Here is a 17896-nt window from a genome sequence, read left to right on the forward strand (position 1 = left end):
GTAATCTGACTGCTGCTGCTTTATTAATAACTGACAGATGATAAGGGCATGACACATGATAGAAAAAAGAGACTGAGGCTGAGGACAGTCTGAAGACACTTAGTCTGTAGTGACTCAATCTGAGGAAGATCTGAAGAGACTAAGTCTGATGACAGTGTGCGGACATCTGAGACTCTGTCTGAAGAGACTCAGTTTGAGAACAGTTGCAGTTTTATGTCCGACAGCAGAGCAACTTGTGAAAGACATTCCTGAACTCAGCGTTGAAGGCAGTGTAGATGATCGGATTGACAGCACTGTTGACATAGCCGAGCCACGTTACCACAGAGATGAGGGTTGGGCCGATGTCACATGACAGACACAACACCTTGGTGACGTGCACGACGAAGAAAGGTGTCCAACAGGCCAGAAACACCCCTGACACAAAGAGACAGAGACAGTTAGAGGGACATCTGGTTTGTCTCAGAGTTGATAAAGACTTAAGATAAGAGACATCTCAGGGACATAAAAGTTACACATGGACATTCAAGATTGGTATCATCTGCATAGAAATGTGTATTATCAGTCTATGCTGAGGTAATAGAGCTGCAACAATTCACATAAACATGACTGAACTGTGAATAAATATTAAAATAAGTTTATAGGAAGGTTTGACTGCAGTATATCCAAAGTCTTGGTCCTGTTTGTCCTAACTGTACGACAGTGTCACCTACATATTATTTACTCATACTATTCATGCATGTTCTGTATCTGCTCGGTCTGAGGTTTCTGTGAAACTTGAGTAGAATAGTTAATACAGTGACCGACAAGGGCAAATGCACTACAATGGCTCAAAATACTTCCATTAGGAGAAACGAGCTGCAAATTCAGAAACGATGCAGTTTCAAAAACAGAGAAAATACAAAACAAAAACATGAACATCAAACACGCTGCAAAAACAGAAATTATGTAAACACACAAACCCCCAACACTATAAAAGTGCTCCAGGTCTCTAGGGGGAGCTCTAAGTGGAACACCGTGAGCATTAGCCTGAGCTTCAACTCAAGAGACCAGACTTGACCTTTGACCTTTGACCTTGGACCAAATGAGAAAGCATGTGGAAAGAAATAAGAGGTAATATAAAAAAGTTTGTTAGCTTATATACAGTTTATGGGTGTTCCACTTAGAGCGCCCCCTAGAGGCCTAGAGCACTTCCATTGTGTTGTCTGGTCTTGTTTCTGTATTTGCAGCATTTGATGTTAATGTTTTTTTCTAGTTTCCTGCAGCACATTGTTTCATTTGCATCACATTTCCGTTGTTGTATTTGTTTTGTATGATTAAATCAGCATTGTTTCGGATTTTGCAGCTCGTTTCTCCAAATGGAAGTGTTTTGGTCCGTTGCAGCATGTTTGCTCTTGTCGGCCACCATAGTTAAATACTAAAAACAAGTTCAAACAAAGTTGATTAAAAAGATCAATCTTACATGCAGAGTGTAAATAAGAGTGTTGGTGTCTAAATGTCTCTCTGGTGTGAAGCTGCTGCTGAAACAGTTAAGTGGTTTCCAAGGAGATAGATAGAAGCAATTTCTTTTTTTACCAAGAGGATCACCGCTTTACTCTTTGTTACAGTTAAATATGAAAAACAGTTTGAGTAGAGAACAAAGAATAAATACATTAGATACAGCAGTTTGTTCTCAATGTGGAGCTGTTGATGCATTATTTGCATAAATCATACAGTCATATTCATCAACACTGGCAGTGCAGACAGACACTGACTGTGTAACTATTTTGTATTAAATGATGCGTAACAGTCATTTGAATCTATATGATCTTTACAGTTTTCCCATTTCGGAATGTTTTACATAAGAGAACAACAGAAAACAAAGCAGGTTTGAAAGCAGCCATGAAAAATAACAACACTGATAGCTGTGAAATTCTCAAGGAACAGGTAAGTATTTTGAGGAAATACATCCAGGCAAGTCCATTTTATTTTTATAACAATGTCCCATGTTCCTCAAATGATGTTATGATCTGTTCCTTGATTTTAAACCTTTAAGAAAACTGTCGATCATGATAAATCATTACAACTGTTTAAGGCACCAACCATGAACCACAACATCCATGGTCCAAGTCCTGCTGGGTGTCTTTGTTTCTGTCAGTTAGATATCTGACAAAGGTATGCCCCAAATAATTACACTCCCTCTCAGACCTGGTTCTGACCTTGCTCAGGTTCTGGTTCTAGTGCTAACTGACAATGACCGGCAGGACTTTAGCAGCTTTGTGCTCACTGTCTCTGACCTTTCCTTTCTCAGACCTGTTTCTGGTTGTGGTTCTGGTACTCACCGACAACAACTGGGAGGACCTTCATGGCCTTGCGCTCCCTCCCGCTGACTCTGCTGCTCTTGCTATTTCTTCTTCCTCTCTTTGCAGCGCTGTTCTTCATCAGGCCGTTCTCTCTGCTGAGTCCATCCCTCCTCTCTGTGGCCTCCCCATCTGACACGCTGTCCATCTGAGTCGTCATCAGGTCGCTCTCTGCCACCATCATCACTCCATCCTGCCGCTCCTCCATCACGGGGGTCACATAGGGCATTGTCACGGAGATGGAGGAAGGAGACATGGGGCTAAGGCCAGTTGGTGTGGAGTACACCTCCTTCTCAAGTCCACCAGTCGTCATAGCTTTAGGTCGCCGTAGAGCCGAGCTGAGACGTAAAGAGAGAGTCGGATGACCGGCTCGACCCACTTGAGATCGACTCCGACCGCTCCACCGCCGCAGGCCTCGAAACATCCAATAATACAAGAAGAGCATGACGGGACAAGGCACGAAGAAGGAGCAGACCGAGGAGTACACCACAAAACGGTCGTCCTCCAGTTTGCACACGTTCGGATTGCGACCTGGCACCTGGTTCAGACCAAAGATGACTGGACTGGCCACGCCAAGAGACAGAACCCAGGTAGCTGTGATGAGCACCAGCTGACGGACGCTGAATTGGTTCCTGTTGTACTTCAGAGGAACCACCACAGCGATGTACCTGTAATACAACACAGACAGGTGAGACCACCACAGCCCTGCCATTAACCTGTAATAAAACAGACAGGTGAGACCACTACGGACTCAAACTTAAGTCTTTGATTAGATGTAGATCCAGGTTTGAACTCCAAAGACAGTTGAAGACAGGGTCACTTAAAAAAACACACAGGTAGACTCACCTGTCTACACTGATGGCACACAGGTTGAGGATGGAGGCAGTGCACAGCATCACGTCCATGGTCATCAGAGCATCACAGACGTACATGCTCAAAGTCCAGATACCCCCCAGAAACTGAACAGTACACAGACACAAAATAATGAAATGTCCAAAAGTGTCCTCACAATAAAGGTGTTGACTGGTGTTGGTTCTCATAAAGCCCTGATCCTGACTGATCTCAATATAATACACAAACCAATACACACACACATATATATATATATATATATATATATATATATATATATATATATATATATGCATACAATATAAACTCATGCTGTCCTCACAAACACAACTTCATGTTCTAAAATGTCCTCAGTATGTCCATCCTCACTAACCCCTGGTCCTCACTGATGTCATTGTACATTTCATTCTCTATATGTATAGTATCAGCTGTCAACTTGTCCTCACTGTGCTGTATAGTCACTGTCCTCACTGTGTTGTATAGAGTCACTGTCCTCACTGTGTTGTATAGTTACTTGTGCTGTATAGAGTCACTGTCCTCACCTTCCTCACTGTGCTGTATAGAGTCACTGTCCTCACTGTCCTCACTGTGCTGTATAGAGTCACTGTCCTCACGGTGTTGTATAGAGTCACTGTCCTCAGTAACACCGACCTCTGAGTACACGTATAGCGGCAGGACCAGCACGGCCAGCAGGAGGTCAGCCACCGCCAGGCTGATGATGAAGTAGTTGGTGGCGGTTTTCAGGGAGCGCTCAGTGAGCACGCTCAGACACACCAAGATGTTCCCCAGAATGATGACCAGGATTAGGGGGACACCAAGGATCAGGGCCAGGTAGTTGTAGTCCTTCAGGTGTATCTCACCTGGGGAGCTGCCAGGTGTCACATTGTCCATGATGGAGGCCCTGAACACAGCTGATGGACTGAACTCAACATCTGGACACAACACAGTTGACTGTCAGTGTGTTTAGTGTGTTTAATATATTCAGAGTCTTTATGAAGTGTGCTGGTCTCACCTTGCTGTTACCTGTCCCAGGTGCTGTCTTAGGACTCTGTGTAATTCGTCCTCATTGCAGACTGATTTGTGTTGATCAGAGTTTTGCCTCACTCATTGTGTTCAGGTCTGCTGTTGTTTTCTTCTCTGTCACTGTAAATATTAAAAATATTTTGACACACTCCAACATTCACTGCCACAAACACCCTCTACAGCACCACATGTGGATTCACCCTCCGCTGAAAATAGTCCCCAACATATGAACCATTTCTTCCTGTTGGTTCAACTGCAGTGAGCAGCCATTTAAAAAAAAAGTAGACTACATATTGTGATTGATTTTAAAAATTTGGATCCAAACAGCTATCTATCTATCCATCTGAATAAAAACAGATCAAGCCAAAAGTAAAAAAAAACTACTATGATCCTGAAGTGAAGATTCAGACCAAAGACTAAAGAAAACTAAAAGGTTCAGTCTGTCAAAGGCTACAGGAATAAAAGTATTTATTTTTATCAAACTCTTCATGAAGTGACTGAGACCCAGCGAGTGACTGATCTCTGATCAACACAAATTCATCGACTTTACCGCTCCACCTCTAAAATTCTTCTTATCTCTGAACTCCACACCCATCTGTGAACAACCAGCACAACATGATGACCTCTCTGTTAGCCTGCGAACTCTGAGTCTGTGGACTGTTAGCATACTAATGTTGTGTTTTCTTAATGATGAGCCCTACAGTGTCAGAGCAGCTATAAACTCTCCACAACATTTCGCAGTGTTGGTGACAGATACTTTATATTTGATCAAACAGATCATCAACACCAACACTTCCTGTTTTCTATACAAGACTATATGTTGTGAACTCATCAGCAGAGAAGAAGAACCAGGTTCTGCTAAGACCAACGGGGACAGGTTGTTTCTGATGTGACATCAGAATTCATCTTGTCTCTGTGGAGTCTTTAAATCCCACTGCTGATCTGACGGAGGACAGTATGAATCTACAGGTGAGTCTTCATGGTTAGACCAGGAGACACTGTCTCCTCTCAGTGTGGCGACTGACGAAGATGATGATGACCATAAATGGCTGAATCACACGCTTCAGCTCACATAAACATTACTGCTGCCATATCTGAGGTTTCTGTTTGTGGTTTACACAGAGCCTGCTGCACTCTTATTTTGGCAGTTATATAAGGAAGTGCAGCAGGTTGTATTAAATGTCAGCGGTATTGTTTGGTGAAGTGTCTCCTCTCACAGTGAATCAGATCACAGATTAGCTATCATCCTGTGAGCTTCACAGTTACCATGACACCCAGAGAGGATGAAGAGGACACATACAACCTGACATATGTGCACAACCTGAATCTACTGCAACATCTTCACCGTTGCCATGACGCCCACAGACCACCTGTTGTATATCAGTAACAACCACAATCATGTCATGGTTAATGATGTCAACCAACCAGCTGTTAGCCTCGATGCTAACAACTAATACAGTGTGACACCAGGCCCGAAGCTGCAGCTGGATGAACAAGCTGTTTCCTTTATGACCCTCTTCATGGAGTCATCAGACAGAGAGCATGCTGGGAAACATTAACCATGAAGTCAGAGATGAAAAAAACCCAACAAGAGGTCAGAGTGAGAGAGGGGCTTCTGACTGTTGCTTACAAGCTGTGATTCATCACAGCAGGAGGTCTCTGATAAACACACAGACGACAGAGCTCAGGCTCTGCCCCAGAAATCAAGAGAGGCTGAACATACACCTGAGACCAGCTGAGTCAGACCACCAGAAGACAAGCTGAGATCACCTGAGATCAGCTGAGACCAGCTGACAGGAACATAAATGTTCTGAGTCTCCTGTTGAAGTTTCAGTATCTTTATTAAATCAGCTGCTTCCAGACTTCCTGTGATCTGTGAGACTCTTACTTACTGCTGTGACATCAGCTGAGCCTCAGCAGGGAGATAAACAGTGACATTCACACAGGTGCTGCAGTGATGATGGTGATTACATTAGATGTCACGTACCACCAGGTACCGTAAGGTACAGTGAGGTATAGTCATGTACCGTCACAAACCGCCACGTACTGTCAGGTACCATCACGTACTAACATATACTGTCACGTACTGACAGTCGGACTTTCTTTAAACAATCTGATGTGAAAACAAGTTTACATTTGAAATCAATATAATCTTCTCAGACTTTGCACTAAAATGTGTTCACATTTATGTAATCTGTTACCATGGTAACCCACCTGTATGGCAGGTGTAGTGACATCTCAACATGGTGAGTAAACAACATCACAGGTACATATTCTGGGCTGGTGGAGGTTTACAGTTATATACAGGAGTTCTTATTTGTATTGTAACGTAGTGGAGTTTTATTTTGTGGTTTATTCACTGTGACTGTGATGGTGACTGCAAATCCACCAACCTTCACACCTCCACAGGAGTCTGTGTTTTGTTGTGGTTGTTGTGCAATAGCTCGCTTACAGTTTTAGTATCGAAAGAAATGTTTCAGACATGATGCATCTGTTCTTCAGCAGAACATTTATCACGATCATGTTCTGTGTTCTGCAACATCTTATTCAGATGTGGTGAAATGCTATGTCTACATATACCTGCTTAGTGAGGGGCAGGCTCTGCGTTCATTCATTTTAATTGTCAGGTGTTCTCATTGCATTAATGTTAATGGTTGTGAACATGTAGTGACAACACAAATAGAAAAATATGTAAATAAGATGACATCATTACTTCCCGTGCTGGTGTTGAACATAGAAAATAGACCTTTTAGTTATATTTCTAATGTTTTGAATGAACTTTCACAACAGCAACTGATGCTCTGTGCTCGTCTGTGATTGGTTGACTGGTGATTACATCAGTTGTGAGTCCTGTTTGGTGGGTGTGGCAGCAGCTGCTCTGTAAATGAAGATGAATGATCAGAGGTGTAGGTGTTCAACAGCTGGACAGACTTGATATGAGGTCAGCAGGTCATGATGTCATGAGGTCATATGATGGGTAGAGGATGACGTTCAGAGAGTTCAGACTATAATTCATAATCCATTAACTAATGACGATTAATAACCACATCTGTTGGTCCATAATCCATCTGATTACACCCTGTCACAATAAAGTACCAACAGCTGTGCAGAGACTACAGACAAGTATTCACAATAAAAGCCTCACACAAGTCAAGTCAAGTCAAGTCAATGTTTATTTCTATATCACATTTAAAAACAACCTCAGTTGACAAATATAAATATAATCAACCATCCTTATTAATATAAATCAGCAATGAATATGAGCTAAAATAAACAATAAAACATCATCAAATAAAATGAGTAAAATAAATTGTGCTTGCAATATAAAAACCAAGGTATCTTGCTTAAGCAGGACTGAAAGCCAACGAGCAAGAAAAGCAAGAATAAGAGCAAGAAAAGAATGGGGCCCAAGATGGAACCTTGAGGTACCCCACAGGGACGCAGCTGAAGAATACTGGCCTAGGTTGACAGAGAAACTCCTGTCTGACAAATAAGATTGGAACCATTTAAGGGCTGTACCTTTTATGTCCACACACAAGTCAAGACATGACAGAAGAATGTTGCGATCTACTGTGTCAAAAGCAGCAGTCAAGTCCAAGAGTACCAGAACAGCAGAGTTACCAGAATCAACAGCTAAAAGCAGGTCATTAAAAACTCTTAAAAGGGCTGTTTATGTGCTATGGTGTGACTTAAACCCAGACTGGAACTTCTCAGAAATACCATTTATGACAAGGCATGACTGCAGTTGGTCAAAAACTACCTTTTCTAAGACCTTTGATAGAAAAGGGAGCTTGGAAATGGGCCTAAACTTGAATAGAACAGAAGGTCAAGATTGTTCTTTTTGATGGGGGGCTGTGCTGCAGCATGTTTGAAGGCAGCTGGAGCACATCCAGACATCAAAGAGGAGTTAATCAGGTCAACAATACATGGCCCAATGGTATTAAAAACACACAACACACAAACATGCATACGTCAACACATCTGCCGAGCTCTTAAGTTAACATGAAGTGTGTGTGTGTGTTTCTGATAATGACCAGCCTGAATAACTGAATGATGAACCTTGTATCAACACATCTGTAACTACAGGATTATTTCATTGATCTAATTCTACCTTTAATCACGTCACACCAGCAGGTGAACACACCTATGAAACACAACGGTTCTAACCCTGGAGTCATGACATCAGCTCAGTGACATTGTCTGACATTTAAACACTGACAGAAACTAAAAACTAAAAAACTATATATAATAAATTGGTTCAAACTGGTTTTAATCCTGAACCTTCATTAAAATAGTATAGATCATTAAGAACAGTGATGATCCAAACAGCTGGAACAGCTGGAACATTTAATGAAAAGTCTTCCATGACGATGATGGTTCAGTGTGGAGAAGTATTTATCTTAACTAATTAATTGGTGCTTTATCTTTAATAATACTTTAATCAGTCAGTTAGTTTGAATCCTGGTGATTACCTGTCCTGCCTCCTCAGCTTGAGTGTTTCAGCTGAGAGAGGAACATGATCCTCAGAGAAGGTGAGAACATGAGAACGTGAGAACATGAGAATGTGAGAACGTGAGAACGTGAGAACGTGAGAACATGAGAACGTGAGAACATGAGAACATGAGAACGTGAGAACGTGAGAACATGAGAACGTGAGAACGTGAGAACGTGAGAACGTGAGAACGTGAGAATGTGAGCTGCAGGAAATCACAGAACAAAAAATTAGTTCAACTGGCTTTCTCTCAATAAAGAAAAACAAAATAAAGATTCAGACTCACAGTTTAGAAGTGAGGACGTCCTCACAGTCTGCTCCTCTTACACCTCCTCTTACTCCTCCTGCTTCTCCTCCTTCAGTGAACTCAGTTTAATTTCATCAGCCCGTCTCCTGTGCTGTTTCTCTGTTTTACTCTTGTATTTCTGCTTCTTTTTTCTTTCTTTCGTCACACCTTCTATTTTCCACCTTTTTGTGTTTCTCCTCTGCAGTCTCCTCTTTTCTCCTCCTCCTGTTTCTCTGTTTTTCTTCCTCCTTTCTCCTCCTCATCTCTTCACAGAAACTTTTTTCTTCTGGTCAACAAAAAGATTCAGCATCCAAACCCCATCACCACCTCTCCACACCTCCCTTCCTCTCTCTCGCAGTGTCAGTCTGCCTCGTTCTCTCCTCCTCCTCCTCCTCTCTTTCTCTCTCTCTTTCTGGTTATTGCTGCACTCTGATTGGCTGACAGTAGTGATGTAGAAACCCTCCTCTCTTTCTCTCCTCCATCTCATCATGTCATTTTATTTTCTTCTCTCTTTGTTCTACTCATGTTCTTCTTCTTCTTCTGTGGTTTCCGTCCTGTTGCTTTCATTTGTTATTTAAATATAAAACTGCTGTATATTAAAATCAGGTGTGTAATAACCAGATAATTGTCTTTAAACCCAGAAGGAAAAAACCTGTGTTTTCTGACAGTGAAGGTCATTACACTTGTTTCTAATCAATGTCATTCATTTAACTCTGCAGAAATGTTTGTTTGATTTTATTATTAATACTTTGAATTTTACTAGAAACACTCAAGGTATATACAATATTTAACTCAAGGTATAGACATGTATCAGGACTCATGTTACAGCAGTGAAACCAACGCAGCCATTACATCCAGTCTGACCTTTTCCAGCTGCCTCATGGATGCGGAGTATCACATCAGGTTCATTCCACCTTAAAAAAAGATAGCCAAGCAGCTCACATTAGGCTCATTCCACCTTAAAAAACATAGCTAAGCAGCATCACATCACTTAAATGCAAACAGAGAAAAATGGATATGGTGGAAAAAAGGTAATTTTATTTAAAAACAAACTTACAACAAATCAGAATCGAAACGAAATCTGAATCAGAAACAGGATCAGAATCAGAAACTGAATCCAGGAGAAACTCAGGAACAGAAACCAGAAGCTGGAGGAGACACAGGACATACGGCTGAAGCAAGACCACCAGGGAGGCAGGTAATAAAACACAGGTGTAACAGATGAGGCCGGGGCAGGTAATCAACAAAGAGGGAAACAGGAAAAAGACAGGGAGTAAAATGATCATGAGATAAAAAACGAACTGTACTTCAAAATAAAAGAAGAAATGAAAGAAGTGTCCAAACATAAAGAGTCCTCTCAGGACAGACCATGACAAATCTGACCTCAGGTCATTTGGTTCAGGAGGTTTAGTTCAATAACCTGACCTCAGGTCAGTTTGTACATGTCTTCCTGGTCTTTATTCAGATCTACAGCTGGTGGTTTCTGGGGGACGACTGAGTCTGAAGGTTCAGAAACAGGAAGTAGATCCAACTGCAATCAAGGTTTTTTGACTTTCCAGGACAGAGTTCTTCATCACCATCATGTCTTCCTCACAGCTGAAGAGGATGGTTTATTATCCAACAGAAGAAGAAGATCATTGGACCAATCAGAGCAGAGCTGCTTCACACAGAGATGTTGAATCACAAAGTCAATGAAACAAATGACAGTTACACAAAAAGGAGGAAATGTTGATTTAAAAAAAACAACCTATCAATCCTAATCATTAGCTGCATATTGCACATGCTGACATTAATCATACAATAAAAATAATGGTATTATTATTTATCTGACTTCAGTCTAACAATGAATCACAAACAGATAAATACCACGAGTCTGTGTGGGAGAAGAAGAGCCAGCAGCTTCCTCCTCCTCATCCTCCTCTCAGCCTGTTTCCACAGTGATTCATCACATGTAACTGTGTGTGTCTGTTACTGTTGTTTACCACAGCAGGTCCTGAGGAGACGATAAGAACTGAAGATAATAGCACGATCAATAACACGACCAGAGCAGCAGCAGTTTCAGTGGTAATGGAATGTCAGCAGTAGAGACCCTGACTGACTCTGACCCACATTGACCCAACCAATCAGATCTGATGTCCACATCAAACCCAGGTCCTCTGTGGACAGGTGTTAAATAAAATGGAGGGGCCTCGGAAAGCAAAGACCTCCACCATCAAACAACAGACACCAGACTACATAGTAGATTATCTGGATCCCCCCCCCCCCCCTATAATAAAATAATTTCACTGTTATTATATGTCTGAAGACTCTCAGTCATGATGGAGCTGTATCAAGAACCTCTCATCTGAAGGGGTTCTTCAGTTCTACCTGACTGGAGGGGAGTTCCACTCATTTTACCTCTTGTGTTAACACCTTGAGAGTTATCATGTGAGTCATGGTGTGAATGGCTATTGATCTGCAACTCACACGTTCTGGCATTCAGAGTTTTCAACAGCTTTTAGCAGTTAGCATCAGCTTGGTTTCACAGTTAGCATCAGCTTGGTTTTTACAGATAGCATCAGCTTGGTTTTCACTGATAGCATCAGCCACTCTGACTGGCTACCATGTGGACCATGAGATTTATCTTCAGTTCCAAGAACTAGTGCTGACAACAGAGCGACAACAAGACAACCCCAGACTGATAACGGGCTGAAACAGGCCGATAATGGGCCAAAAACATGCTGACAACAGGCTGTTCAGGGGCTGACAATTTTAGCCAGATAAAAAGTCAAACGTAAAAACTTTCAAATTTAAATGTATATCATGTGAACTCATGTTGAGCTCACTTGTTCTCAGTGGTTTTACTCAGATGAACTTGTTTTTGCTGCTAAACTGAAACCTGCAGCAGCTGTATCATCAGTGACCTGTGGGGTTGTTGTGTAACATGTTATTGTTGCTGTTCAGTCCTTCACTCTCTCTGTGCTGAGCTTCATAATGAACCTGAGAGATGAGTCTGGTCTGAACGCTCCACATGTTAATTAGCTATGTGTCATTAGCATTTGTGAGAGGAAGCAGCAGAAATGTTCTTTTATCCTCATTCATAATGAAGCTGCTGCTGGACGTATGTTTCATACATTATTCATCACATATGGACGATTTAAATCACATTAAAACTGCTTTTATTCCTCTGTCACAGACATATCAAACTGGTTTTATTAAATCCTGTTTTACACCAATAAAAACCTGATGGATCCATTTAAATAATAGATTCTATAATTATACTGAAATCATGAAAACATGCTAATGAGACACACACAGACCCACTCACACATTTAATTTGTTTTCTAATGGACCACAGACTCAAACATCATCAGCTGATCTGCATAAAAACTATTAAATACATCATAACCCGTTCAGATATAAACTCCTGTCATTGGTGATTGGTCAACACGACACAGGTGATTGAACAGGTGTTTAAACTTTAACACCTGTCTGCTTGAACTGCTGACATGAACATTGGGCCTCATTCACCAACCATTCTTAAGAAGGAATTCCTTCCTAAAACCCACTTATGCACCTTTTACGAAGATTCTGACATTCACTAATGTTTGCTTATTTGGGATTTGTTCTTAGTTAACAACAGAATCTACTGTTACCAACTGGTTCAAGGCTGGCAACAAAAGGGAGGCCACACACTCAAATGAATAAACAAAGTGACCAACCAAATGGGGTGTGTGAGTAAGAAAGTCATCAGTCATGTCAGACGTGTGTGGATGAGTGAAAATATGGTGTAATGTATGTTGTAAGATGCAACAAATCAAACAAAGAGAGAAACAGGCTATAGTGGCTGCAGCAGGCCCAGCTGAGAGGGACAGACCTTTATGCCTTTTGGAAGGTCTTGGGAGGACTCCCAGAACTGCAGGAGAAGAGTGAGGCAACATGCCAGGAGAATGGAAAGCGTCGTCACACTACGCACACTAAAGAGTTCTCTTGGACACATTTGAGTGCTGACAATGTTTGAGCAAAATAAGTGGTTATTGTGTTTTCTTCGGTTTTACATAATAGGCCTATTACATTATTTAAATTACAATAAAATTTTTGTCATTTATGATATTTTTTAAATAACTTTTGTTATTCTACAAAGCATTATGGCCTTTTGAAATAAATGAACACTACATTAACACTTCACCGCTCATTTGCAGCTCACTTCCTGCAGCAGTGCTTCCACTTTTGATTCCGGTGCTTGGTCTTTAGATTTTCGTTTTGGAATTTTCTCAACTTCCCCTTACAGTATCTCTTTGTGACTTCTGTATGTGTACACACAACCCTTCAGTCTCATGCCCTTTAAGGGCGTTTACCTATGCTAATTAGGGCCAACTGGCACACACTTTCAGTTTACAAGGAGATTGGCAATCATCAATCAAAGAACACAGCCGCGCACAATTCTGCAGTTTAAGAACACATTCATAAATCTGACGTGGAGTTTTCTTAAGAATTTTCTTAAGAACAACTTAAGAAAGAATTTAAGAATTTAGTAAAATACTTAAGAAGATATTGGTGAATGAGGCCCAATGACTGTAGATATGTTACTGAGCTTTTTGATTGTGACTTTTAAATGGTCAGAATTCTTATCTGACTTTTGATTTTATATATATATATATATATATATATATATATATATAAAGTTTTTCTCTTTACTGTGACGTGACTGAAGAAAAGGTTTAACCTTCATTTAGATGCATGTTGTTTGTTAATAGTTGATGTTTCAATTAAAGTGCAGTGATGACAGCCGCTCAATGTGATCAGTGTGAGACTGTTTGAGACAGTGTGAGACAGTGTGTGTGTCCTTGTTGCTGTCAGGACATCCTCTAACTGTCTTCAGCCTGATGTCTGTCCTTCATCTCTTCCTCACCTCTGTGAAATAATCTTCAGTGATTCACACGTCTCTTCATCTGTGACAGACACCATCAAAGATGGGCCAGCTCATACTGACACCAACTGAAGGTCAAACCTGATCAGACCAGACCTTGTCCTGACCGTGGTTTCAGATCTCAGCCTCATTACTGGAGCTGCTCCTCAGACACATTCACTTCAAGTCCAGTCCATAATGAACGTGGGACTGCAGGTGGTTTTTGGACTGGTGGTCTTTACTGTTATTAGTCTGATCCACATCAGACCCCTCAGCATGTTACAGATACTTCAGATGTGACTGGGTTCAGGTTCAGGTTCAGACTGGAACCTATTGTCAGGCCCTCCACCTCTGAGTGGAAAGAGGTTTGTCTCACCATCTGCATCACATCCTCCAATCAGGGCATCAAGCTCTCAGCCCCATCAGATTACACTCAATCTGGGTTCAGACCTCAGCTCTGGTCCACCTGGCCCTCTGCCCTCATGTGTTTGGAGGAGGAGGTGTGATCAGATGACTTTCCATTTATACTGAAGATACAAAGAACAGACTCATCATGGTGGAAATGTGGAAACTGTTCATCAGTCAGACTCACAACATGTTTGACATTTCCTGATTTACTGAAGAGTCATTAAATCAATCACAGACACAGACACTGTTGTTTTTCTAACCCAACAACAGTAAGATTCATCTACTGAAGTTTTCAGTGTTTCCTGTACCTGCTGTTCCTCTGCTGCCACCTGTAGGACAAATGTGGACAACAAAATGAACGTGTTCATACACTATGATTAGTGTATTAGTGTAGAGTATTATGATATAGACTGTATATTATTAATAGGGTCCAGTTTAACACAGAAGCATCACCAGTACAAACTGCTCACACTGAACTCCATCTGTATGGAGGTTCACCAGCTGAGCTGTGTGACTATACAACCTGAGTGTGAGGTCACAACATTATTCAATATAAATCTAATAAATACAGCAACACAACAACCACAAATAAAGAGATAAATAAATAAGAACAAAAGTTTGTCATCTAGATCTTTTTACTTGCCTCTAACATAATATGATATTTCATTATATATGGATATGGTAATTATTAACTGTTGTTCAAACATAAGCAAAGTGTACACATGCTCTGCTATTTAAACTGTATCTGATGATGATGTTTGTCATTGAGATGGGGTTGTGTTGAGTCATCTTCGGTTCTGTTCACCTGATGAAGAGTCTGCTGATAGTTTAAAAAACATTTTTATTATTTCTACTTTTATTACTATTTTTTTTTCTCAGTTTGAAGTCTGACCTTTGACCTCTGACCGCATGTTTTTTATTCTCCATCTAAGACGGAATGAATGTGAGCTCCAGAATTCAGTGTCAAGTTGTGTCTGTATTTATTCACTTTATAATAGTACGATCATTAATTCGAGGAGTCAGATTTGTAAATGCTATTTATTGATAGAATTTTACAAACACCAAGAAATTTATAAACGGTTTTTAAGAGTTTGAACATAGTGATTCTTCGGGGTCAGAAACTATCAGTGAAGGTGAAACTGAAAAACCTGGTCAACATGTTCTGACCAGTTTGAATGATTCACTCTTTCTGATGAATCAGACTCTAAATACTACAATACCCATGAGCCTTGGCTGCCATTGGGAAAAAGACGTGTCAGAGGTGTGAATCAGAGCGGTAGTGAATTTAAAACATGTCACCATGGTTGCTGAATTCACCCACAGCTGAACTGATTTAAACTACAGAAGTCACAGAAAAAGAAGAAATTCAGAAGCTCTGTGATTGGTTGTTTCATACCAAAATGCACCATGGGAGTCGTAGTTAGCGACTCTTCACTCTAAAAATCTTTCTGCCAATTTTTTTTCTTTTGTGGAACATGGGGGCATGTTTAAGAGCTTTAATATAAATCTCATCATCATCAGTTGTTGTTTGAAGTTGTTCAGTGATGAAAATGTGACGGATCAACAGTGAACACATCATGTGGAGATGATTTAACAGTGGCTTCCTGTCATTTCTTTCCAATGCCGAACGCGTCTGAAGTGGCACTGCCAGCAGTCTCATCCCCGACCTGCAGGGAGGAGCCGAGGTTCACTGTGAGACAGGTGGGGAGGAAGCAGCCATGCAGGGCAGTCCTGATGACACTGAGTGTAAGACAGATAAAGATGAAGACCACAGGTGAGACAGCAGGTGAGGAAGACGACACACGTGAGACTGACCTTGTCCATGACCTCTGTGTTGTTAGAGCTCTCACACGTGAACATGAATCAAAGTATTTACACTGTGAACTGTGATCAAAGCTCTGAAACCAGGTCACAGAAATATGATGGGAATCATTATTATTTTATATATTTATCATATGACAAATTCAAATACAAAACACAGCAGAGACATAACGTCAGTGTTTCCTGTGTAGTGACAGGATCTCATCTACTGACTGAAGGAAACTTAAGAACAGGAGGATTCTCTATGAAGTTCTGCATACTCTGTTTCTCTGGAGCTTTATTCTGGAGGGACATCAGATATAATGACATCATCAGGAAGTGAAGTCACACTGAACCAGATCAACATGTGGTTCAGGTCTAAGGGTTCAGGTGTGAAGATAACAACATGATGACATCACACCGTTTGTAAACACATGATTATCGAGATGATGATGTTATCACATCAAAGATCATTAATCACAGCTGTTAACTGTTTGGCCCCGCCCACTGATGTTTCCCTCAGCCAATTTAGAATATTTCACAGAGGTCAGAGGTCAAAGGACAGAATGTAAAGCCCTGTGGTCGTACATACACCTGAGAGAATTCTCTGAAACACAGAGACATAAAGCAACAGAGTGCCACATCTGTAAATACTACAAGTGGAGCACAGGTAAATATCTGTACAGGTGAATATCTGTACAGGTAAATATGAAATCTTACAGTGTGTTCAGTGGAAGAGTGAAGCTGGAAAAAAAAAACAGAGATCAGTTTGAAACAGTTTAAACCTGACTGGAAGCTTAGACCTGGTTTTAAAGACCTGGTTTACTCACACAGGGGGGAGGGGACGTGCATTGCTCCAGCTGCCATTGGATGTCACATCCCTGAGGACAAAAACAACACTCAGTGTGTGATTCTGTGTGTGTATGTGTGTGTGTGTGTGTGTGTGTGTGTGTGTGTGTGTGTGTGTGTGTGTGTGTGTGTGTGTGTGCGTGTGCGTGTGCGTGTGCGTGTGCGTGTGCGTGTGAGAATCTGACCCATACAGCGACATGTTGGTGTTCTGACGAGACTCGAATCTGCAGAGGAAGAAGAAACAATTAAAGATGTCTCATTAAATTCTGAGGATTAAAATGTCTCGACGTATGAAACTTGATATTTCTGTATTGTTGTGTCATAGCTCAGACACTGAGCAGACATTTCTTCAGTCTCTTATATCATGTTGTTTTTTTCTTTTAAAAAATTATAATTACAAGGTTTTCTCATAACTATTTCATAATTACTAAACCTCATGAATGTTAAATAATTATGTTTATGATCCTGATGAATCCAGCTTTTTATATTAATGCCTGCGATCTTAAAGTGTTGTTTGATGACGAACTCCGTCACATGACGTTTCCTTCAGACTCACCTGGTGGAGTTTTCCTCTTTGTTCTGCGGCAGGTGAAAACTCTCCGTGTCCTGATTGTCATGTCTGCACACACATCATCACAACATCATCACATAACATCACTGATGACATCACTGAACCCTGGTGTGTTCAGCTGTCTTACCTGGTCTGGTTGAGGGAAGGAGGAAGAGGACCAGCAGACACAGACACCATCAGCATCATCATCATCATCATGAGGAACAGAGCGACAGACAGAAGAGACTTCATCCTACAGAGAGAGAGAGCAGGTCTGTGAGTCAGAGTGGACACGACTCGCCCTAACACTGATTTTATACCCGATGCTCTGATCTGAGGTCAGATTTCAACCAATGTTTTTACGTCAGTGGTCAAACATCATCAGTTTACTTGTAGCTGAAGGTCAGCTGAC

General features: G+C 41.1%; 1 protein-coding gene across 1 annotated transcript; it reads right to left on the reverse strand.

Annotated features, from left to right (window-relative positions):
• LOC111238877 (D(4) dopamine receptor-like) lies at nucleotides 1-6271 on the reverse strand. The gene is made up of 5 exons (XM_022768589.1): nucleotides 6259-6271; nucleotides 3840-4120; nucleotides 3183-3295; nucleotides 2319-3004; nucleotides 1-414 (listed from the first exon to the last, which is right to left on the reverse strand). The coding sequence occupies exons 1-5, from the start codon at nucleotides 6269-6271 to the stop codon at nucleotides 212-214; spliced, it is 1296 nt and encodes a 431-aa protein (XP_022624310.1). The 3' UTR covers nucleotides 1-211.
• Between the last annotated feature and the right edge of the window lie 11625 nt (nucleotides 6272-17896).

Source organism: Seriola dumerili, unplaced genomic scaffold (assembly GCF_002260705.1).
Source record: "Seriola dumerili isolate Sdu_G_001 unplaced genomic scaffold, Sdu_1.0 BDQW01001709.1, whole genome shotgun sequence".
Lineage (NCBI taxonomy): Eukaryota > Metazoa > Chordata > Actinopteri > Carangiformes > Carangidae > Seriola > Seriola dumerili.